Source organism: Pipistrellus hanaki (genome assembly GCF_964339955.1).
Source record: "Pipistrellus hanaki genome assembly, chromosome: 2".
NCBI lineage: Eukaryota > Metazoa > Chordata > Mammalia > Chiroptera > Vespertilionidae > Pipistrellus > Pipistrellus hanaki.
Window position 1 is genome coordinate 96,124,761 of NC_140504.1, and position 23,465 is coordinate 96,148,225.

Genomic DNA, 23,465 nt, shown 5'->3' on the forward strand with positions numbered 1-23,465 from the left:
GATATTGGCCTCTAATTTTCTTTCTTTGTAGTGTTTTGGAATTAGGATAATGATGGCTTTGTAAAAAGAACTTGGAAGTGTTCCTTCCGCTTGAATTTCTTGCAATAGTTGTAGGACTATGTGTTAGTACTTCTTTGAATGTTTGGTAAAATTCTATGAGTCCATCTATGGACTTTTTAATGCTGAAAGTTTTTAAATTACTACTTCAATTTCATCAGTTGTTATTGGTCTACTCAGGTTTTCTGATTCTTCCTGATTGAGTTTCAGAAGATTGCATGTTTATAGGAATTTGTCCATTTTGCCAGGTTGTCTAGTTTGTTGGCATATACTTGCATGTTCAGAGTATTTGCTCACAGTCCTTTGTATTTTTGTGGTGTCCATTGTTATATCTTTTCTTTCATTTGTTTTTATTTATATGGGTCCTCTCTCTTTGTTTCTTGATGAGGCTGGCTAGGGGTTCATTAATTTTGTTTACTTTTCGAAGAACCATCTCTTGGACTTATTGGTCTTTAATACTATTTTTTTTGTCTTTTTGTCATTTATTTTCATTATGATCTTTATTATTTCCTTCTACTTCATCTGGGCTTTTATTGCTGTTCTCTTTCTAATTCATTAAATTGTAGAGTTAGATAGCTTTATCAGTGCTTTTGCTTATTTCCTGAGGTAGGCCTGTAGTTCTAGGAACTTTGTTCTCAGAACTACGTTTACCATGTACCATAGTTTTGGGTGGTTGTGTGTTCATTTTCATTTTTCCCCCCAGTAAGTTTTTAATTTCTAGCTTGATCTCATTGCTAACCCATTCATTTAGCTTTCCTGTATTGAATGTTTTTTTCGTTTCTTAGCCTCCCTGTACTGGAGTGTTTTTTTTTTTCTTTTCTTTGTTTGTTTTTGTTTTGTAGCTAAGTTCATGCCAATGTGATCTGAGAAGATGCTTGGCATTATATAAATCTTCTTGAATTTGTATAGACTTGTTTGTGCCTTACCATGTGGTCTATCTTTGAGAATGTTCCATGTGCACTTGAGAAGAATGTATATTCTGCCACTTTGAGATGTAATATTTTGTAAATATTGATTGATCAATTTGATCTAGTTTGTCACTTAGTACCTCTGTTTCCTTGTTAATTTATTTATTATTATTATTTTTTCTTTATGAAAGATCTATCCAGTGTTGTTACTGGGGTGTTAAAGTGCCCTACTATGATTGTATTGCTTCAATTTCTCAAAGTCCATCAAGAGGGTTTTTGTTGTTGTTGTTTATGTACTTGGGTGCTCCTATATTGGGTGCATATATGTTTACAACAATTATATTTTCTTGTTGAATCATTCCTATTGCTATTATGAAGTGGCCTTCTTTGTCTCTTGTTATGGTCTTTGTTGTGAAGTCTATTTGTCTGATATGAGTATTGCTAACCCAGCTTTTTTTTTTCCTATCCATTAGCATGGAGTATATTTTTATATCCCTTCACACTTATTCTGTATCTTTTGTTTTGAGAGAGTCTCTTGTAGACGGCATATATATTGACTCTGTTTTCTTTTCTTTTCTTTTTTTTTTTTAAATATATTTTATTGATTTTGTACAGAGAGGAAGGGAGAGAGATAGAGAGCCAGAAACATCGATGAGAGAGAGTCATCGATCAGCTGCCTCTTGCACACCCCCTACTGGGGATATGCCCGCAACCAAGGTACATGCCCTTGACCGGAATCGAACCCGGGTCCCTTCAGTCCCCAAGCCGACGCTCTATCCATTGAGCCAAACCGGTCTCGGCTGACTCTGTTTTCTTATCTATTCAGTCACCCTATGTCTTTTGACTGGAGCATTTAATCCATTTACATTTAGGGTTATTGATAGGTATTTATTTATTGCCATTTTAATTTTCTTTATGCCTGTGATTCTCTTTTTCTCCTTTTCTTCTTAAAGCAATCCCTCTAACATTTCTTGCTTTGTTGGTAATGCACTCCTTTTTTTGTTTAGAGAGCTTTTTATTTCTCCTTCAATTTTAAACGATAGCCTTGTTGGATCCAGTAGTCTTGGATTTAAACCCTTGCTTTTCATTACTTTGAATAACTCATGCTACTCCCTTCTGGCCTGAAGTGTTTTACTTGAGAAGTCAGCCAACATTCTCATGGAAACTCCTTTGTAGGTAATTTTGTATCTCTCTCTTGCTGCCTTTAAGATTCTTTTTTTTTTTTAACATTTGCCTTTTTATTTATTTATTTATTTATTTTAATTTATTTTTAAAAAATATATATTTTATTGATATTTTTACACAGAGGAAGGAAGAAGATAGAGAGTTATAAACATCGATGAGAGAGAAACATCGATCAGCTGCCTCCTGTACACCCCCTACTGGGGATGTGCCTGCAACCAAAGTACATGCCCTTGACAGGAATCGAACCTGGGACCCTTCACTCTACAGGCCGATGCTCTATCCACTGAGCCAAACCGGTTTCGGCAACATTTGCCTTTTTAATTATGATGTATCTAGGTGTGGATCTCTGGGTTTATTTTGATTGGGACTCTGTGCCCCCTGATCGTAGGTGACATTTTTCTTTACCAGTTGAGGGTTGTTTTCTGGCTTTTCTTTAAACTGGTTCTCTGAATTTTGGTCACTTTCTTCCCCTTCTGGTATTCTTGCAATGCAGATGTTACATTTCATGTTATCCCAGAGCTCCCTTAAAGCTCTCTTCCTGTTTTTAATTCTTTTTTTTTTATTTGCTGCTCTAATTGGGTATTTATTTCTACCTTTTATTCCAAATAGCTGATTTGATCCTCCACTTTATCCAGCCTACTTAAAAAAAAATGTTATTGTTGAAAGTTTTACATATGTTCCTTTTTTACCCCCCTCCCCCAATTGACCCCAGTAGTCTGGGCCCTCACCCACACTCCAAGCCTTCAGCACCCTAGTGTCTGTGTCCATGGATTATGCATATATGCAACCAAAGGTTGTTGGTGGATTTCCTACTACCTGCCCACCCTCCGCTGCCTTCCCTCTTAGATTCCACACTCTGTTTCATGCTTCCCTGTTTCTCAATCCACTCCATTCACCAGTTTATTTTGTTAATTAGATTTCACATATGGGTGTGATCATGTGATACTTGTCTTTCTCTGATTGACTTATTTCACTTAGCATAATACTCTCCAGGTCCCTCCATGCTCTCTCAAAGGATAAGATATTTTTCTTTTTTATTGCTGCATAGTATTCCATGGTATAAATGTACCACAGCTTTTTTATTCATTTATCTACTGACTAGAGATCCAGTGAACGGATTTGTACACCAGTGGGGTCCCTTTCCTGGCCTGTGCCCTCTCACAATATGAGATCCCTCAGGGGGCATCAGAATGCCAGTTTCAGCCCAATCCCCATAGGCCAGGCCAAGGAACCCTATTGGTGCACGAATTCGTGCACCGGGCCTCTGGTATGCATATAAGATCTTTGGTTAATCTCTTCCCCCGTCCCCCCACCTTTCCCTCTGAGATTTATCAGTATTTTCCATGCTTTCATGCTTGTGGATTGAGTGTCTGTTCCCTGGTGGTCAGTGCAGGTCAAAGCTACTGGTCAAACAGTTGCTTAGGCTTTTATCTATATAAATGGGCACTTGGGCTGCTTTCAGATCTTATCTATTATAAATTGTGCTGCTATGAACATAACAGTGCATACATTCTGTGTGATTTGTGCTTCTGATTTTTTGGTATATATTCCTAGAAGTGGGATTACTGGTCAAATGGGAGCTCCAGTTTTAATTTTTTGAGGAAACTCCATATTTCCTCATTTTTTGAGGAAACTCCATGTTTTCCATAATGGCTGCACCAGTCTGCATTCCCACCAGCAGTGTACTAGGTATCCCATTTATCCACATTCTTGCTATCACTTGTCATTTGGTGATTGTTTGATGGTAGCCATTCTGACAGGTGTGAGGTGATACCTCATTGTTGTTTTAATTTGTATCTCTCTGAGGATCAGAGACTTGGAGTTTTGTTCATGTCTCTTGGACATCTATATATGTCCTTTGCCTATTTTTTAATTGGAATGTTTGTCTCCCTTTTGTTAAATTGTTTGAGTTTATTACATATTTTGGATATTAACGTATCATTGCCAAATTTGTTCTCCCATACAGTGGGCTCTCTTTTCGTTGTATTGATGATTTCTTTTTATTTTTTTCCCTTTTTAAAATATATTTTATTGGTATTTTACAGAGAGGGAGAGAGAGGGATAGAGAGTTAGAAACATCGATGAGAGAGAATCATGGATCAGCTGCCTCTTGCACACCCCCTACTGGGGATGTGCCTGCAACCAAGGTACATGCCCTTGACCGGAATCGAATCCGGGACCTTTCATTCCGCAGGCTGACGCTCTCTCCCTTGAGTCAAACCGGTCTCGGCTTGATGATTTCTTTTGCTGTGCTTAAACTTTTTATTTTGATGTAGTCCCATTTGTTTATTTTCTCCTTAGTTTCCTTTATTTTATGAGATGTATCTGTAAACATATTGTTAAGAGATACGTCTAAGATCTTGCTGTGTATGTTTTTTTCTAGTGTTTTTATGGTTTCTTGGCATAAATTTAAGTCTTTTATCCACTTGGAGTTTTTTCTGTGTATGGTATAAGTTGGTGGTCTAGTTTCATTTTATTGCATGTACTGTCTAATTTTCACAACACCACTTATTGAAGAAACTCTTGCCTCCTTTGTCAAATATTAATTGAATGTAATGGCTTGTGTCATTTTCTGGGTTCTCTGTTCTGTTCCATTGATCTACATGCATATTCTTATGGCAGTACTATTTGTAGTAGAACTTGAAACCTGATATTGTGATTCCTCCAACTTTGTTTTTCTTTCTCAAGATTGCTGCAGTTATTTGAGGTATTTTGTGATTCCATGTAAGTTTTGGAATCAACATTTTAATGATGTTGATTCTACAAATCCATGAATGTGGTATATTCTTCTTGGTTTTATCATCTTCTATCTATTTTTTCAATATCCTGTAGTTTTTTGAGTACATTTTGCCTCCTTGGTCAAGTTTATTGTTAAGTACGTATCTTAATATATTTGTTGTAATCGTAAATGGGATTTTTTTCATTAGTTTATCTTTCTGAGATTTCATTATTGGTGTATAAAAAAAGCCATCAATTTTTGGGTGTTGATTTTGTATTCTGCTAAGTTGCCAAATTCATTTATTAAATCTAATATTTTTTGGTGGATTGTTTAAGGTTTTCTACATACAGTATCATGTCATCTTCGAATAATGAGAGTTTTATTCCTCCTTTTCAATTTGGATGCCTTTTATTTCTTCTTGTCTGGCCACAGTGCCTCGGACTTTCAGTGTGTTGACTAAAAGTGGTGAAAACAGACATCCCTTTCTTGTTCCTGTTCTTAGGGGAAATGGTTTTAGTTTTTGCCCCATTGTGTATTATTTTAGTTGTAGGTTTGTCACATCTGGCCTTTATCATGTTGAGATATGCTTTCTCTATTCCCATTTTTCTGAGACTTTTTTAATAAAAAAAATTGGTGTTGAATTTTATTGAATGTTTTTTTCTGCGTCCATTAATATGAACATGTTATTTTTGTCTTTCACTTTGTTTATGTGATGTATGGTGTTTATTGATTTGCAAATATTGTACCAGCCTTGAATCCCTGGAATAAATTCCACTTGGTCATGGTGTATGATCTTTTTAATATATTGCTGTATCTGATTTGTTAGTATTTTGCTGAGGATTTTAACATCTTTGTTCATCAGGGATATTGGCCTGGAATTCTCTTTCTTTGTAGTTTCTGATTTTGGAATTAGGATAATGGTTGCCTCCTAAAAAGAGCTTGGAAATGTTCTTTCCTCTTGGATTTTTAAAAATATTTTGAGGAGTATAGGTGTTAGTTCGTCTTTGAATGTTTGGTAAAACTCCTCTATGAAGCCCCCTGGACCTGGGTGGGCATTTGCTTGCTGGGAATTTTTTGATTACTGCTTCTATTTTATCAGTTATTATTGACCTATTCATGCTTTCTGATTCCTTCTGATTCAGTTTTGGGAGATTGTATATTTTTTGGAATTTGCCCATTTCCTCTACATTGTCCAGCTTGTTGTCATACAGTTGTTCATAGTATTTTCTTACAATCCTTTGTATTTCTGTGGTGTCAGTGGTTATTGTTTCTGATTTTACTTATTTGGGTCCTTTCTCTTTCTTTCTTTATTTCTCTTTGTTTCCTGATGAGTCTTGCTAATAGTTCATCAATTTTGCTTATCCTTTCATAGAACTAACTAACTGTTGGTTTCATTTATTTTTTGTATTGTTGTTTTAGTCTCTGTTATTTATTTCTGCTCTAATCTTTATTTTTTCCTTCCATTTACTCTGGACTTTTTTTGTTCTTTCTAGTTCTTTAAGTTGTAGGGTTGAATACTTCGTATTTCTTGGGTTTTTTTTTTTTTTTTTTTTTTTTTTTTGTGGTATCCTTGTAGTGCTTTCAACGTCCCTCTCAGGATAGCTTTTGCTGTGTACCAGAGATTTTTCGTTGTTATGTGTTCATTTTCATTAATTTTCAGGAAGTTCTTGACTTCTTTCTTGATTTCTTTGGTAATCCTTTCATTGTTTGATTACATGCTATTTAGCATCCATGTGTTTGAATGAGTGCTTCTGGGTTTTTTTTGTGTTTTTTTTTTTAACTCTAGTTCATTTCTAATTTCATTCCTCTGTGATCTGAAAAGATGCTAGATATGATTTCAATTTTTTTGAACTTGTAGAGACTTGTTTTGTGTCCTAACACGAGATCTATTTTTGTGAATGATCCATGTGCATTTGAAAAGAATGTATATTCTGCTACTTTGGGGTGAAATGTTCTACAAATGTCAATTAAATCCATCGGATTCAGTGTGTCCTTTAGAGTCACTGTTTTCTTGTTAAGTTTCTGTCTGGAACACCTATCCAGTGAAGTCAGTGAGGTTTTAAAGTTCCTAACTATGACTATATTTTTGTCAATCTACCCGTTAGAGACCTATATAAGTGTTTATATATATATATAAACACTTATATAGGTCTCAATATCTATATAGATATAGAGATATATATATATCTAGGTGCTCCTATATTGGGTGTATGCATTTTATCAGTGTTTTATCCTCTTTTTGGATAGATTTCTTTAGTATTATGCAGTGACCATTGTTGTGTCTTGTGATGGCCTTCATTTTGAAGTCCATTTTGTTTGATAAGAGCATTGCTACCCCAGCTTTTAATTTTCATTTCCATTTGCTAGGAAAATTGTTTTCCATCCCTTCACTCTCATCCAGTGTGAGTCTTTTGTTCTGAGGTGAGTCTCTTGTAGTCAGCCTATAGTTGGGTCACATTTTTGTATTCGTTTAGCTATCCTATGCCTTTTTTTTTTTTTTTTTTTTAAATATATTTTATTGATATTTTACAGAGAGGAAGAGAGAGGGATAGAGAGTTAGAAACATCAATGAGAGAGAATCATTGATCAGCTGCCTCTTGCAACCCCCTACTGGGGATGCACCCGCAACCAAGGTACATGCCTCTGACTGGAATCGAACCTGGGACCTTTCAGTCTGCAGGCCGATGCTTTATCCACTGAGCCAAACCAGTTTCGGCAATCCTATGCCTTTTGATTAGAGCATTTAATCCATTTACTTGTTGATAGATACTTATTTATTGCCATTTTAATTCTGTACATCTAGGTTTCTCTCTCTGTTTCTTCTCATTACATCAAAGTCCCTTTAGCACAGGGGTCCTCAAACTTTTTAAAGTGAGGGCCAGATCACGGTCCCTCAGAGAGCTGGAGGGCCGGACTATATGAACTACTAATCCCTACTGTAACACCTTGGCTGCGCTCACTGCCCAAAAAACCTGGCGGGCCGGATCAGACTCCCCTGGGGGCTGCATGTGGCCTGCGGGCCGTAGTTTGAAGACCCCTGCTAGCATGTCTTGCAGTGCTGGCTTGGTGGTGATGTACTTCTTTAGCCTTTTTGTTTTTTTCGTCTGGAAAGCTTTTTATTTGGCCATTTATTGTGAATGAAAGCCTTGCTGGATATAGTAATTTTGGTTTCAGATCATTGCTTTCTATTACCTTGAGTACTTCATGCCATTCCATTCTGGCCTGTGGAGTTTTTGATGAGAAATCAGGTGTCAGTCTTATGGGAGCTCTTTTGTAGGTAACAGTTTTCTTTTCTCTTGTCGCCTTTAAGATTCTCTTTGTCTTTAATTTTTAGCATTTCTATTATGATGTATCTTGGTGTAGGCCTGTTTGATTTCTTGCTTGGGGTTCTCTGTGACTCCTGAATTTGTGTGACTTTTTTTCTTTGCCAGGTTAGGGAAATGTTCTGCCATTATTTCTTCAAACATATCCTCTTTCCCTTGCTGCCTCTTCTGGCACCATGCTATATTGTTAGGTTTCATGTTGTGCCACAGCTCCCTTAAGCTGTCCACCTTTTTTTTTAATTGTTTTTTCTTTTTCTTTTTGATTCTCCTATTAAGTGGTTTTCAACCCTGTCTTCTTATTCACTGATTTGATCCTCAGCTTTTCCTAATCTGCTGTGTATTCCTTCCAATGTGTTCTATGTTTGTGCTATGTCATTCTTTATTTCTGTTTTCATAGTTAACTCTATCTTTTCCATGGTATTGAGCATCTTTACCATCATTAATCTGAACTAATTTTCAGATAAATTTTTTTTCCTAATATAGTTTTATTGATTTCAGAGAGGAATGGAGAAGGAGAGAGAGTTAGTAACATCAATGATGAGAGAGAATCATTGATCGGCTGCCTCCTGCACACCCCCTACTGGTGATTGAGCCCACAACCCAGGCATGTCCCCTTGATTGGAATTGAATTTGGGATACTTCAGTCTGCAGGCCAATACTCTATCCTCTCAGCCAAACTAGCAAGGGCTCAGATAATTTTTTTCTTCTTTTTAATATCTGTTTTAATTATCTCTTCTTCTGAGGAATTCTCTTGTTCTCTAATTTGGGGGTGGTCTTTGTCTCCTCATTTTGGCTGCCTGTTTGGATTTGTGACTCTACTTGGTAGATCCTCTGGGCCTCTCAATCTCTAGTGTCAAACACTGTTTCTGATTAATTAGATAAGGCTAAAACTCAGAGACCACCTCTGCCTACAGACTAATTGAATTCTGACTTTGATTGCTCTCAAGTAATTGTCCTCAGGTGCGACAAGATATTTTTTTTTAACAGGGTGTGGCAGTTGCTTCTACCTGGAGGCTAATTTTTATTTTTAGTCTCTTAAGTGGCCTCAGGTCAAAGAGTTTTCCAGTAGGGTGGGTCAACTGTCTCCCCCCCCCAGGCCACACAAAAATGTCTGTGTGGGATCTATGTCTTCTGCTGTGTGATAGAATGGCTCAGCACAGGAAATTACAGATGTCTGTCTTCTGAACTCTATCCCTCTAATCCCCCAATCCTGGTTTCTGGTCACTCACCTCCCTCTGCCAGAGCAGAAGGTGGGGGGCTCCCCAGGGAATTTTGTGCATTGGCCCTTAAAGAGGGTGCCTGAATTTCAAGCTGTCACACCCTAGAAGGCAGCAGTTGGCTGCTTTTCACAGCCAGATGTTATGTGGGTACCCTTATCACTTCTGTTGCTCTCTGCTGGGGCGCCCAGATTAGGGATTAAATTCCATAAATATCAATAGCTGAGTTATCTCTCGGGAACTTCAGTTCCTGGGTTGAGTACTTGGCCAGCCCTTTCATGCCTCTGCCTCTCCTAACAGTTTTTTTTTTAAAATATATTTTATTGATTTTCTTACAGAGAGGAAGGGAGAGAGATAGAGAGCTAGAAACATCGATGAGAGAGAAACATCGACCAGCTGCCTCTTGTACACCCCCTATTGGGGATGTGCCCACAACCAATGTACATGCCTCTGGCCGCAGTCGAACCTGGGACCTTTCAGTCGGCAGACCGACGCTATACCGCTGAGCCAAACCGGTTTCAGTCTAACAGTCTTTATGTGGTCTCTACTTTTGATACTTGGGTATCAGGTTTCTCTCCAGGGAGTTTTCCATTGGTTATTCAGGAAGCTTTTATGTATTTTTGTTGTAATTCCATTTTGTTCCTGGGAGATGTTCATGCAGCATCCACTTACTCTGCCACCATTTTTAAATCTCCTCCCAGTCTACTTTTAATACCTGGCAGTGTGTTCTTGATATCAGATATGTCATTCTTCATTTCTGTCTGGTTCTTGTTCGTGGCCTTTATTTTTCTTTTCATGCTGTTGCAATTTGCTCTAAGTTCCTTAGTTATCTGTATAACCATTGCTTTGAACTGTGTGTCTGATAGTTACTTTTCTCCATTTCATTTATTTCTTTTTCTGGAGATTCTTTTTTCTAATTTGGCGGTTCTTTCTTTGTCTCCCATTTTAGCTGTCTTTTTATTTGATTCTATGTATTTGTTTCTATGAACTGCTGTGCATCCTAGTTTTTATAAGCTGGCCTAATGTAAATAGTGTTTTGATGCAATCTCTTTGTTTACCTGTGCCAGATGCTCTAGAAGTGCTCTTTATGTGAGTTATTTGGGCTCTCCAGTTGTAATTGGGACTTGATTGTTGATGTCTTGTTTGTGGAAAGGATCTCCCTTCTGACTTGCCATTACAGAGAGGATCAAACATTACATTGTTTTGCCAGCTCTTATACAGGTGCTGACAAAAGGGAATAAGGCAAAACAGGGTGAAGCCAAAAACAGCATGAAAATCAAGCTACTCAGTGCAGTAACAATAGGAAAGACTAAGAAGGAAAAATAAAAGAAAGCAACTCAAAGAAAAAATATACTAAAATATGTGCAACCAAAGACTTAGAGGGGATATAAAGAAAGAGGGAGAAAGAAGAAGACAAAAAGATGGCTATGTGGAAGCAAAGAAGAAGCTAAAAGAACTAGTATAGGAGGAAAAAGAAGAAACAGGAAATAGATGAAATAATTATAATAAAATTAAAATGCAGTAATAATAGGTGTATTAAGATATAGATAGGAAAAGCAAAATGGCAAAGAAATGAGTAAAAGACAAAAACCAAATAAAATAAGAAAATTTAATAATAATAATAGGCTAAAGTACAATAGAATCAAAGGAAATTAGAGATGTGCAAGAAAAAAGAAAAAAGATAAACTAACAACAAAAAATAAAGCATACATACACACACACACACACACACACACACACACACACAGCAAAGAAAAATCACACACACTCACACACTGAAAGTCCTTTGGGTCCTTTATTTGTGGGCCTCATAGGATTTTGCTCTGATGTTATTGAATCTGGTCCCTTGGTATGTCTATTCCAGGCTTCCTAGGAGCTGTTCTAGTGCAGGTGAATGTGAGTCACTGTCCCTTTCTGGCTCTGGCCAACCTGATTGAGGTCTGAGAGGTTGAAGCCACTAGTGTCCAGTGGTGGGGATTGGTCCAAAGGCTGGGTCATCATTGGGTTTCACACCTTGATTGTTTCTGTTCTGAGCTGTATTCCTTTCCCCCCACATCTCACAGGTGTTAGTTGCAAGTACTTGGGGCCGAAAGGGGGCATAGGCACAGAGAGGATCAATCACTGCATTGTTTTGCCAAAGAGGATCAACCACTGCTGGTATTCAACTCGCTGACAGTCTGGTACCTGAGGCTGGGTTGCGCAAGGTGCTGCTGGCTTTCCATTCACTTGCAATCCTGGCTGGTACCTTCGGCAGGGGCATGCACCCAGTCCTGCTAGTGTTCCACTCGCTAGTGGACCTGGGGGATACCTACAAAGGGGTCTCATGGGAGGTCCCACTTGTGTCCTACTTATTGTGTTGTCTAGGGTGGTGTCCATGGCTAGCATATTTTCTCCTTATTGGTTGTGGGCACTGACATCTCTGAGGGCAGGGCAGTCAATTACCACATTCCCTCCTTATTGGCTGTGGGCGTTGCCATCTTTGCAATGGTATGAGGGTCAATTAGCATATTCCCTCTTTATTAGATAGGATGGGTCTAACAAAATACATATTTTTTATGCAATGTTATTAAGTAAGCATTAAAAATTTAATGGAGCTGAAGCCTGTTTGGCTCAGTGGTAGAGCGTCGGTCTGCGGACTGAAAGGTCCGGGTTCGATTCCAGTCAAGGGCATGTACATTGGTTGTGGGCACATCCCTGGTGGGGGGTGTGCAAGAGGCAGCTGGTTGATGTTTCTCTCTCATTGACGTTTCTAGCTCTATATCTCTCTCCCTTCCTCTCTGTAAAAAATCAATAAAATATATTTTTTTAAAAATTTAATGGAAATCCCAGATAAGATATGATAAAGAAGTTTATTGTATGTTTATTATTTATAATATTCTCTGTTTATCATTTTTGTTAGGTTAATAATAATGAAATGGTTGCATTACAACGAGAACCCAATAATCCCTATGATAAGAATGCAATTAAAGTAAACAATGTGAATGGAAATCAGGTTGGCCATTTAAAGAAAGAAGTTGCGGCTGCTTTGGCCTATATTATGGACAACAAATTGGCACAAGTTGAAGGGTAATGTATTTCAGAGTGTAGTTTTAATAATTTTGAGTTGTATTGATGTTTCAATTTGTTGTGTCTGTATAGTTATCATGACAACTTTTATCAGGACACCTTTAGTATGTGTTTAATACATGTTTTAATTCTCCTGTCATTTACCTCTACTATCTAGCTATTCTCTCATTTTTCTTTTGAATTATTGCCTTGGAGAAAAATAGATTATGGTTTAAATATTAGGAAATTCACACTCTCTCTCCAAATCTTTTAGTGCATAGATTTGGGAGTTTGGAAATGTTTGTTTAAATCAGAGGTTGTGAAGCTGGTAGCCTGTGATCAGATGTAGGTCAGCTTCATTTTGCCTACACAGTGTTTAAAAATTAAAATTTCCCCCAGTATTTTAATATCTGGATATTCTATATTTTATATGTTATTTTTTTTTCTGAATATAAGAATTATTTATGAAGATTTTTCTTGACAAATGGAAGATTTGGTTATGCTGATCTCTCATTTTTACATGACATCAATTGACTGCTGCTGAGTATAAGCTATAGCTTTATCCAGGGCATACTCCAGTTCTTTTGTACATTGTGTTTGTGATGTCAGTTGAAGTATGGAATGTTTAGGATATAAAAAAGTTAATTTGAAAGACAAAGGCTCAGAAATGTCTTCTCACTTTATTTGTGTACTTGTTTTTTTCTTTCTCAGTCATCATTTTTTTTCAAATTTTGAGCATAACAGAAATAGTTCTTACAAATAATTCTCTAATCTCAGAATGGGTTGCTAGTCTCTGGTTATATTAATGAAAGCTCTACCCTCTCAGTTAAACTTACTATTTTACTTATCTTACAATATTGATTATAGACTATTCTTATATTTTAACACTGCTTTATCTATCTAGTCTACTCTGTTTCTTCTGATAATTGTTGGTCCTGTAAAAACCACCCTTTTCTTCTGATTATTGTTGGTCCTGTTCCTATCATTTTTCTTTCTAGTCTGCCCACTAGTTCCTCCCTATTTTACTTCTTGCAAAATTTGAATGCAACACAGATTCTTAATGGGAGTAAAAAATGGATACTTTTAATTTCTCACTTTTTTTCCTTCTTAAATACAATAGGGTAGTCCCTTTCGGTGCAAACAATGCTTTTACCATGCCTCTGCATATGACTCTTTGGGGAAAAGAAGAAAATAGAAAAGCGGTTTTAGATCAGTTGAAAAAACATGGATTTAAATTGGGTCCTGCACCAAAAAGTAAGTTTAGGGTTTAACCTACAGTACTATTATTTTGAAATTGTAAAAATGTAGGAATTGTAAACATTTGTTATCTTAAGTGATACTTGGAGTTTGGTTGACTAAACTAATTTGCATGAAGGCTCTAAGTTATAAAATTTTTGTTTTTTTAAAGGAAATCCGGGAATTTTTTCCTCTTTATTTTGAAACAACTATAGTTTCATAGGAGGTTTTACACACCAAAACACACACACACACACAAATATACAAGGAGGTCGTATAAGTCCCTCCCTGAAATTCCTCTAATAATAATATCTAGAAATCTTGATTATAAATATTCTCTTTGATAAATTACATAGAGAATGGAAAAGAATTATTTGTTTAGCAAGTGTTTGTTCAAATTATGTGGAATTATTTTAATGTATTAATGACAGGATTTAGCTTTAAAACTTTTTTTTAATCCTCACTTTAGGATTTGTTTTTATTTATTTTAGAGAGAGAGGATGGGAGAGAGTGTGTGTGAGAGAGAAACATCGATGTGATAGAGATATCAATCACCTGCCTCCTGCATACACCCTGACTGGGGATTGAACCTGGATATGTTCCCTGACCTGAAATCAAACTCGTGACTTTTTGGTGTATGAGATGACACTCCAACTAACTGAGCCACACTGGCCAGGGCTAAAAAACTTTAAAATATATTAAGGAGTATTTTTAATGGAGCTTATTTTATAAGTCTTAAAAGCTATTTTCTGAAAGATAACCTATTTCATTTAGTGATTTTATCTTCATTTTGTAAATTATAGCTTTTGGATTCAGTTTGAAAAGTGGTTGGGGCTCTGGAAGAGCTGGGCCAAGCTATAGTATGCCAGTTCATGCTGCAGTACAGCTGACAACTGAACAGGTGTGCTTTTCTTATATCTTGTAATCTAACACAAGTGAATTTTAAATGAAGAGTGGTGTTTAAAGGAATAAGATAAATAAGTATGTGCTGGCATTAGTGATCTTCAAATAAAAAGTCATTGACTGAAAAAAATGTACCTGGTAGTATCTATGACTTTCCAGATGAAGCCTCGGAGGCAGGTTACCTTTTATTCCTAAACAACTTATTTATTCTGTATTCACTGAGCAGTATAGTATTTTAAATAATTGATGTACCTCTTGTTATTCAACTTTTATAGTTAATTCAATTTCCGAGTTGTGTAATTATTATTTTAATTATTTTGTTTCATATTTCTTATTGCTATTTGTTGTAGCTTAAAACAGAATTTGACAAATTGTTTGAAGATCTAAAAGAAGATGATAAAACTCATGAAATGGAACCAGCTGAGGTACTTAGCCAGTATTTTAAATTTATTAATATTCTATTATTAATTTATACATTTTTATCACAAAATTAGCTGTTTTCCAGATTCAGGGTTGGGGGGGTATGAAAGTACTTATTGTACCTCTGTTTATGACATTTCTTTTATTTGTAGGCTATTGAAACATCATTGCTCCCACATCAAAAACAAGCTCTAGCTTGGATGATTTCCCGGGAAAACAGTAAAGAACTTCCACCATTCTGGGAACAGCGAAGTGACTTATACTATAACACAATAACAAATTTTTCTGAGAAGGATCGACCGGAAAATGTCCATGGAGGAATTTTAGCTGATGATATGGGTTTGGTAATTATTCTTTTTCTTGAGTTAGTAAAATTCTATTTTGTAATTGGGATTTTATAGAAAGTAATTTTGAAGTAGGTAAGAGGAATATGTTAATGCCAGTTTGGGACTATTTCACTTCCATTGTAGAACACAGTTTTTTCCTATGGTTTAAATTAAAATAATGGTAAGCTTTTTGTTTTTCTACACTTAAAGTACAATTAAAACAATTAATGTAATGATATTAACATGTGTTTTCAAATTTTTTTGAAAGGAAAGAAAAGACAACAGTGTTTTGAAAATTATTTGTAATATGTCACAAATGTTGTGATATGCAGAATATTTAAATGTACATTTTATTTATGACTCCTTACACCAGCAGTTTTTATACTTTTTGGTCTCAGGGACCCTTTACATTAAAAAATTCTTGAGCAGCCCTAAGAGCTTTTGTTTTTGTGGGTTGTATCTATTAATATATCTATAAATATTTATACTATTAGACATTAAACAAAAAATTTTAAATTATTAACTGAAAAATAACAGTTAATAAACTTAACTTTTTAACGTGAGTAGCATATATATATATTTTTAAACATATTTTATTGATTTTTGTACAGAGAGGAAGAGAGAGATAGAGAGTTAGAAACATCGATGAGAGTTATCGATCAGCTGCATCTTGCACACCCCCTACTGGGGATATGCCCGCAACCAAGGTACATGCCCTTGACCGGAATCGAACCCGGGACCTTTTAGTCCCCAAGCCGACGCTCTATCCATTGAGCCAAACCGGTTTTGGCGAGTAGCATATTTTTTTTAATGAAACGTATTCCAAAACAAAAACAATTTTGATAAGAAAACTCAAATTTAGTTTTGCAAATCATTTTGATGTCTGGGCTAATAGATGACATCTGAATCTGGTTTTTTTATTTAGTCCATTGTGATATGTCTTTTGCTTAAAATATGTAAAGAAATTTAATCCTTACACAGATATGTAGTTGGAAAGGGAGCAGTGTTTTAATATAGCCTTTGTAGATAAGTATATTCTTCTTTGATACAATAAAAAATCAGGCAAGTATTAGTTCATTACATATTGTAGTTATAATGTGGAACTTAAAAGTCATATCAGTGAATTTCTTATACTCTTCTCTATTAAAATCCTTTGGTATAATTTACACATTGAATGCATATTTTACCCATGCATGATTTTATAACATCAGGCATTTTATAAAAGCATTCACTGAGTTATACAGCTCTATCAAATGTCAATGCATTTCATTATATTATATTAACAATTTTAATTCATTGGTAATACTATTGATCTTATTATGCATTTACATTTTGGAAAGCTGCTATTCCCATAATATTGGATACAAGTTTTCCAACAGTCTGATTTTTGCTTGAAATTTTATCATTAACAACAAATGCTATCAATTGTTTCCCTAGAAGGTGATAGACTCACTTTGTTCACTTTTCAAGAAAATGTCTGCCACTTTGTCATGAATAACTAGTTGTTGGTTATTCTTTCAAGTAAAATTAGTGATACATAAAAAGTGATGATGTGAGATGATGCATGGTGGTTAGTCTCACAGTGATTTTTCCCTAGATTGTTCTTGTATTTTGGTGTCAAAAGAAGTATTTTATGTGTACTTCCCATCTTGTTATACAGAATATTTTAACGATGTGTACTTACAAGGCAAGGTTCAATAAAATTAATGTGTACAGCTTCATCAAGAATATTTTTAACATTTCTTAAAGTGAAACTGGCATTTACATTTTTTTAAATTATGCAGTAATACAATAATCACTATTAGAAAGTAGTGTCACCTGTTTTGTTTCATGCTAAGGCACTAGCAATTTTGCCTACCATTGCTTTTTGGGGCATTCCTACAGATGTTAACACAAATAAGATTTTAGAAGTATTATGATAATTATTTTGATTGCACATAACTCCTGAAAGGGTCCTGAGGTTCCCTAGGGCCTGTGGTACACTCTGAAAATTGGTGCCTTACACGGCTTTAAAATTCCCAGATTTAGCCAGGACCGGTTTGGCTCAATGGATAGAGCGTCTGCTTGGGGACTGAAAGGTCCCAGGTTCCATTCTGGTCAAGGGCATGTACCTTGGTTGTGGGCATATCTCCCAGTGGGGGGTGTGCAGGAGGCAGCTGATTGATGACTCTCATCGATGTTTCTAACTCTCTATCTCTCTCCCTTCCTCTCTGTACAAAATCAATAAAATATATTTAAAAAAATAAAATAAAAATAAATAAAATTCCCAGATTTGTTTCTGTGTTGCTAACTATAAATTCAGGTATGGCCAAAAATAAAAAATTGCATGTTTTATTTAAGAAAAACCTATATGATATATCATGATCTTTATAGCTTTTAAGTGTTAGAATTATATTTAAGTGAAATTTAATAAAATGATTACCTTATGTGTATACTTGAAATGACTAATAATTTTAAATTAGCTTTGAATTATATAGCATGCAAAAGTTGTAGTTTAATGATAAAGTTATTAGTTCAGGGTTAAATGTAAACTCTTATAACAGCAGTCACTTAATAAAACCATGTTTCTCAGAGATGTTTATAGTATTGTATGAGTAAACTAGAGGCCCAGTGTATGAAATTCATGCACTTTGGGGGGGTTTCCTAGCCTGGCCTGTGCCCTCTCACAGTGTGGGAGCCCCATGATCAATCACCCCAAAGAGGTAGCTCCTGGCCACCCATCCAGTGCTCTTTGATGGATTGCCCCAAAGAGGTAGGCTGGAGCCAGGGGTCCTGTCCCTGTGACGTGCACGTGGGGCTGCGGGGAGCCAGCCTCCATTGTGGCGCAGCCATCTTGTGATGACTTAAGGGCATCACATGTGAGGGCGTGATGACTACTTAGCCTTTTATTAGTAAGGATAATTTAATAAATTTAGCAATGTAGTGTGGGAAAGTATTTCTAAATAACACACTTTTAATTAATATGTTTATTATCTATATACTAGAGGCCTGGTGCATGAAAATTCACGCACTGGAGGGGGTGTCCCTCAGCCCAGCCTTCCCCCCTCAAGGTACGGGAGCCCTCAGAGGCAGGAGGTGACCCGGCAATCAGAGGAAGGCAACGCCCCATCACACCTCTGCTGCTGCTACTGCTGGCAGCGCAAGCCTTTCCGGCCCTGATTACCCGAGTCTTGGCTGGCCCTGTGGGGCTAGGTAGCTGCCATCTGAGGCTAGTCTGCACATTGGGTGTCGGCTGTGCAGTTACCATCTGAGGCTTGCCTGTGCCTTGGGCCAGACCTGGGTGCCTGGGGGGCTGAGGGGACTGGGGGACTACAGAGGCAGACACATGGAGTTGCTGGGCCCATCCTCAGGCACCTGCCGCCCCAGCAGGGCTGAGGGGACTGGGTGCCACCATCTTGTGGCTGTGGGCACCGCCATATTTGAGGGTGGGGCAGTCAATTAGCATAGACCTCCTTATTGGCTGAGGGCGCTGTATCTTTGTGATGGCGTTAGGGTCAATTAGCATATTCCCACTTTATTAGATAGGATATAAAGAAGTAATATACAAATTAGTCCAGGACAATGTAATAGTCATGACCAGTCAGGAGGAGGATGTTCACAGGTGAGGCCCAGAGTGGAGACGGAGACAGACACAGGGGGAACTGTCTGAGTCTGCTGGCTGGCTAAGGGGTCCCTGGAACAGACACTGACAGAGGAGCCTGGGGTGGACACTAATAGGGGTGCCTGGGGCCACCCAAGCTACCACACTGGCTCGGATAGCCCCAGAGCAGACACAAGGGGAGCCTGGGGCTGCTCTAGCTGCAGTGCACCAACAATCCTGCTCTTTGCATGAGCTGCAGAGGAAACACCTATTATGACTGCTCATTGGCTCAGCTCTCAGTTTGCCACTCACAGTGTTCTTGGTAACTTGGGTAATAAGGATTCAAGAAGGAGGTCTAGGGTTTTTCCACCACACTCCTGGAGGAAAAAATGAAGGTCCACTGCTAGAGGGGCTAAGAAATGTCATATCCTGCCCTAATGGTTTGGCTCAGTGGATAGAGCCTTGGCCTGTTCACTGCAGGGTCCAGGTTCGATTCTGATCAAGGGCATGTACATAGGTTACAGGCTCCTCCCTGGCTGGGGCCCAGGTCAGGGCTTATGCAGGAGGCATCCAATCGAAGTGTCCTTTTCACATTGATGTTTCTCTGACTTTCCCTCTCTCTTCCACACTCTAAAAAACAATGGAAAAATACCTTAGATGAGGATTGAAAGAAAGAAAGAAAGAATGAATGAAAAAAGAAAGAAAGAAAGAAAAGAAAGAAAAGAAAAGAAAAGAAAGAAAGAAAGAAAAGAAAGAAAGAAAGAAAGAACTGTCATATCCTATGAAAGAGACATCTTGAATGCCTAAAGAAAGTTGTCATTTTTTCATGGTGAAGGGAATGGTGTCCGTGTTGATGAAAACACCTTGTGGCTGTGGTGGTGGGCAGTTGCAGCAGCAGCAGGATGATGGGGATGGTGCCTTCCCTTAATTAGCTGGTTGTCTCTCATAGAGGAAGGTCAGACTGCAGCTAAGCCAGCAGTAGGACGTCCCTTGAGGGTTCCCAGACCATGAGAGGGTGCAGGCTGGACTGAGGGACCTCCCGCCCTTCCCGCCAGTGTATGAATTTTGTGCACCAGGCCTCTAGTTTAATATAATGATCAGTACAATTCTGTGGTTTTGAATGGTGTTTGATATTTACTTAATTGATTGTAAATTGGTTTTGGAATGTTCTCTCATCAGCTGGGTTTTAGAATCTGACTATCTTTTTTTAAGGGCAAAACTCTTACAGTCATTGCAGTAATTCTTACCAACTTCCATGATGGTAAACCTCTTCCTGTTGAAAGAATTAAAAAAAGTCAACTGAAGAAGGTAAAATATTAGTATGTTGTTTTTTTTTTTCTTTTTCCTCTGAAGTCTTTGGTTTATTTTTAAAACTTTTAATTTTGTCATTAACAAATAATTGCCAAAAAATTGATAATATGAATTGTTTTCAGAGCATCAGGTCTCTCATTTGCTACTAATAAGACTGAAAATCAGTGCCACATTCTTGAGGGCATTTTGGTAATTTGTATCAAGAGCCTTGAAAATGTTTATAATCTTCTACTCAATAATGCCATTTTAAAGAAAATACCTAAAGAAGTTATCAGAAATGTATTTTTTCCAAAGAGAAAAGTACAAGTTTATTTTCCCCTGGCATTATTTTAAACACAAAAAAGAAACACCTTTCAGATAAGCTAATAGTTAAATTATAAAATAGATATAAAATTTAATAGTTATACAAAATTACAAAATTCTATTTTTGAATAATATTGTCATGATATTTTTTTAGTTAAAAAGGGCGAGTGGCACCCTCACTGGCTCAGTGGTAAAATGTCAGCCCACACACTCAAGGGTCTCCAGTTCTGTTCCTGGTCAAGGACATATATCTGAGCCCTGGTTGGGGTGCGTGCAGAAAGCACCAATCAGCAGAGACTGGTTTGGCTCAATGGATAGAGTGTTGGCTTGGGGACTGAAAGGTCCCGGGTTCGATTCCGGTCAAGGGCATGTACCTTGGTTGCGGGCATATCCCCAGTAGGGGGTGTGCAAGAGGCGGCTGATCGATGACTCTCTCTCATTGATGTTTCTAGCTCTCTATCTCTCTCCCTTCCTCTCTGTACAAAAATCAATAAAATATATTTAAAAAAAAAAAAAGAAAGCATCAATCAGTGTTTCTTTCTCACACTGATATTTCTCTCTCTTCTTCTCTCTTTCTTTCCCTCTCTCCCTCTCCCTTTCTTTCTCCCTCTCTTTTTCTTTCTTCTTCCCTGTCCTTGCTCCTTTCTACTTTCTCTAAAACAATCAATGGAAAAAAATATCATTGGGTGAGGATTAACAAAAAATACACAAAAAAACAGGGCCAAGTCCATATCTGTATATAGTGTTTGACTCCTCATTTTATAAATACATATTTATGTATATCTAAATATAATTATACACTATATGTGCCAAAATGTTAATAGTGATAATTATGATCTAATGATGAGAATATGGGTGACTTTTCTATTTATCTTGAGTGTGTGTGTGTGTGTGTGTGTGTGTGTGATGTATGCCTAATATAGTTATATTCAGTTTCTAACAAAGTGAAAAATAAATATTATTAAAGTGAAACAGTATTCTTTGTTCTGAGCTGAAAATTCAAAGAACTTAACGTAGGAAATAACTAAGCAAAAGATCTGTGCAAAAATATTTTTTAAGACTTCTAAATTTTTAGATTTCAAAGAGACTGCACTCTAGTTTCCTGCCACTGATTATTAAATTTATTAATGTCTGCACTTAGTTGCATTTTCTTCTTTAAACTTTCATTGCAAGTTAACTCATCTGAGATCTAATTCCCTACCTGAATTCTAATGCTTTATATACTGTTATTTTTACATTTGGTCATTCAAAGAAAAGCAGCTAAGACTATTTATAGCTTCAGTGTCAGTTATCAATTTGAAACTTATCTATTATTGGTAAGACTCTCTTTTCCCCTCTTCTTATCCCCCCGCCCCGCCCCAAGATTAGCCATGCATTTAAGGTGTTATATATTTGGAAGGTTTTTGGCTAGTTTGCTACATTAATTGAAATTGAGGCTGAAATGTGATTTCCAGCTTAGAATTTATTGCAACAAAAATTCCAGTATTTTAAGTAGATTTAGATATTCCAAGCTTAACAGTGAAAAATATAATTGATTTAAATTTCATTAGATGCCAAAACTGGTTTGGCTCAGTGGTAGAGCATCGGTCTGCGGACTGAAAGGTCCCAGGTTCGATTCCGGTCAAGGGCATGTACATTGGTTGCGGGCATATCCCCGGTAGGGGGTGTGCAAGAGGCAACTGGTCGATGTTTCTCTCTCATCGACGTTTCAATAAAATCAATAAAATATATTAAAAAATAAATTTCATTAGATGATTGGATAGATTGGATGTTTTAGAAAATTTGTCTTTGAACTCTATGAAGTAAAAGCTTGCCTAAATAAAATTAATATAAAATGAATAATGTAAAGAGTATCTTTTATTTGTGGATACAATTTTAGGTATTTTTGCATACTGTTTAATAAAAATGATTGTATTAACTATTGAAGAAGATTTAAAATCATTTTTAAATATTAGTTCCTTGGAGTTATTAATGATTTAAAAATTATCTAAAAATAACTCTTCTAGCTACATAGCTCTAAAAATGTTACATTTTGGATTTTCCCACCCATACCATTAGAAGGGGATGTATCTTCTTTCAGTCACATTTAAAAAAATATATATATATATTTTATTGATTTTTTTACAGAGAGGAAGGGAGAGAGATAGAGAGCTAGAAACGTCGACGAGAGAGAAACATCGACCAGTTGCCTCTTGTACACCCCCTACCGGGGATGTGGCCGCAACCAAGGTACATGCCCTTGACCGAATCGAACCCAGGACCCTTCAGTCTGCAGACCGACGCTCTACCACTGAGCTAAACTAGTTTCGGCCCAGTCACATTTTTTATAAATCCTAACTGTCATGGGATTTTGTAAAATGTTTAAAATTCTGTTTTTTTTTTTTTTTTTTTTTTTAACTAAAATCAAATATCCTTTATTACCCCTAATTTTCAGCAAAAATTATTATACTCCTGTCTACCAATTTTGCCCTCCAATCTGAAGTTTTGATTTATAATATGACAACTTCACCTACTTACTTTTTTTAACCTGCAAAAATTAATTCAATTAAACCCCATTTTATTTGGGTTTATTCCTACTTATAGAATCAAGTCAAGAATTAGAAGTAAGATGGGAGGAATCCTTCCTCACTAGACTCAGTTAAAAGTATTTTCATGAAGAAGTATAAAGTTTTACTTTTGTAGAAGTTTTTGTGCTCATGTGTACATTGATGCACTTTGAAACAAAAGGGTATACATGAAGAAAAAAGGAAAGTCAGGTTGACAGGAAAATCCCTGGTAGAATAAAACAAGAGAGAAAAAGCATGGCAGTGACGGCCTCATTAAAGATCTATTATTGCTGTAGGGACTCTTGTTTTGAAAGCTATTTTCTGAGAATTTCTTTTAATTCTAAAGTAACTCCCATTTCATGAATGTTTCTCATATAAACTAACAT

At 36.7% G+C, this 23,465-nt stretch overlaps 1 protein-coding gene across 3 annotated transcripts in view; it reads left to right on the forward strand.

The window, feature by feature from the left end:
• HLTF (helicase like transcription factor) overlaps nucleotides 1-23,465 on the forward strand; it is a 116,322-nt gene that overhangs the window by 14,997 nt on the left and 77,860 nt on the right. For all 3 annotated transcript variants that reach the window (XM_084875932.1, XM_084875933.1, XM_084875934.1), the window contains exons 3-8: nucleotides 12,309-12,475; nucleotides 13,575-13,708; nucleotides 14,494-14,591; nucleotides 14,944-15,018; nucleotides 15,166-15,357; nucleotides 20,132-20,227. In XM_084875932.1, the coding sequence (XP_084732058.1) occupies nucleotides 12,309-12,475; nucleotides 13,575-13,708; nucleotides 14,494-14,591; nucleotides 14,944-15,018; nucleotides 15,166-15,357; nucleotides 20,132-20,227 (762 nt within the window). The remainder of the gene's footprint in view (nucleotides 1-12,308; nucleotides 12,476-13,574; nucleotides 13,709-14,493; nucleotides 14,592-14,943; nucleotides 15,019-15,165; nucleotides 15,358-20,131; nucleotides 20,228-23,465) is intronic.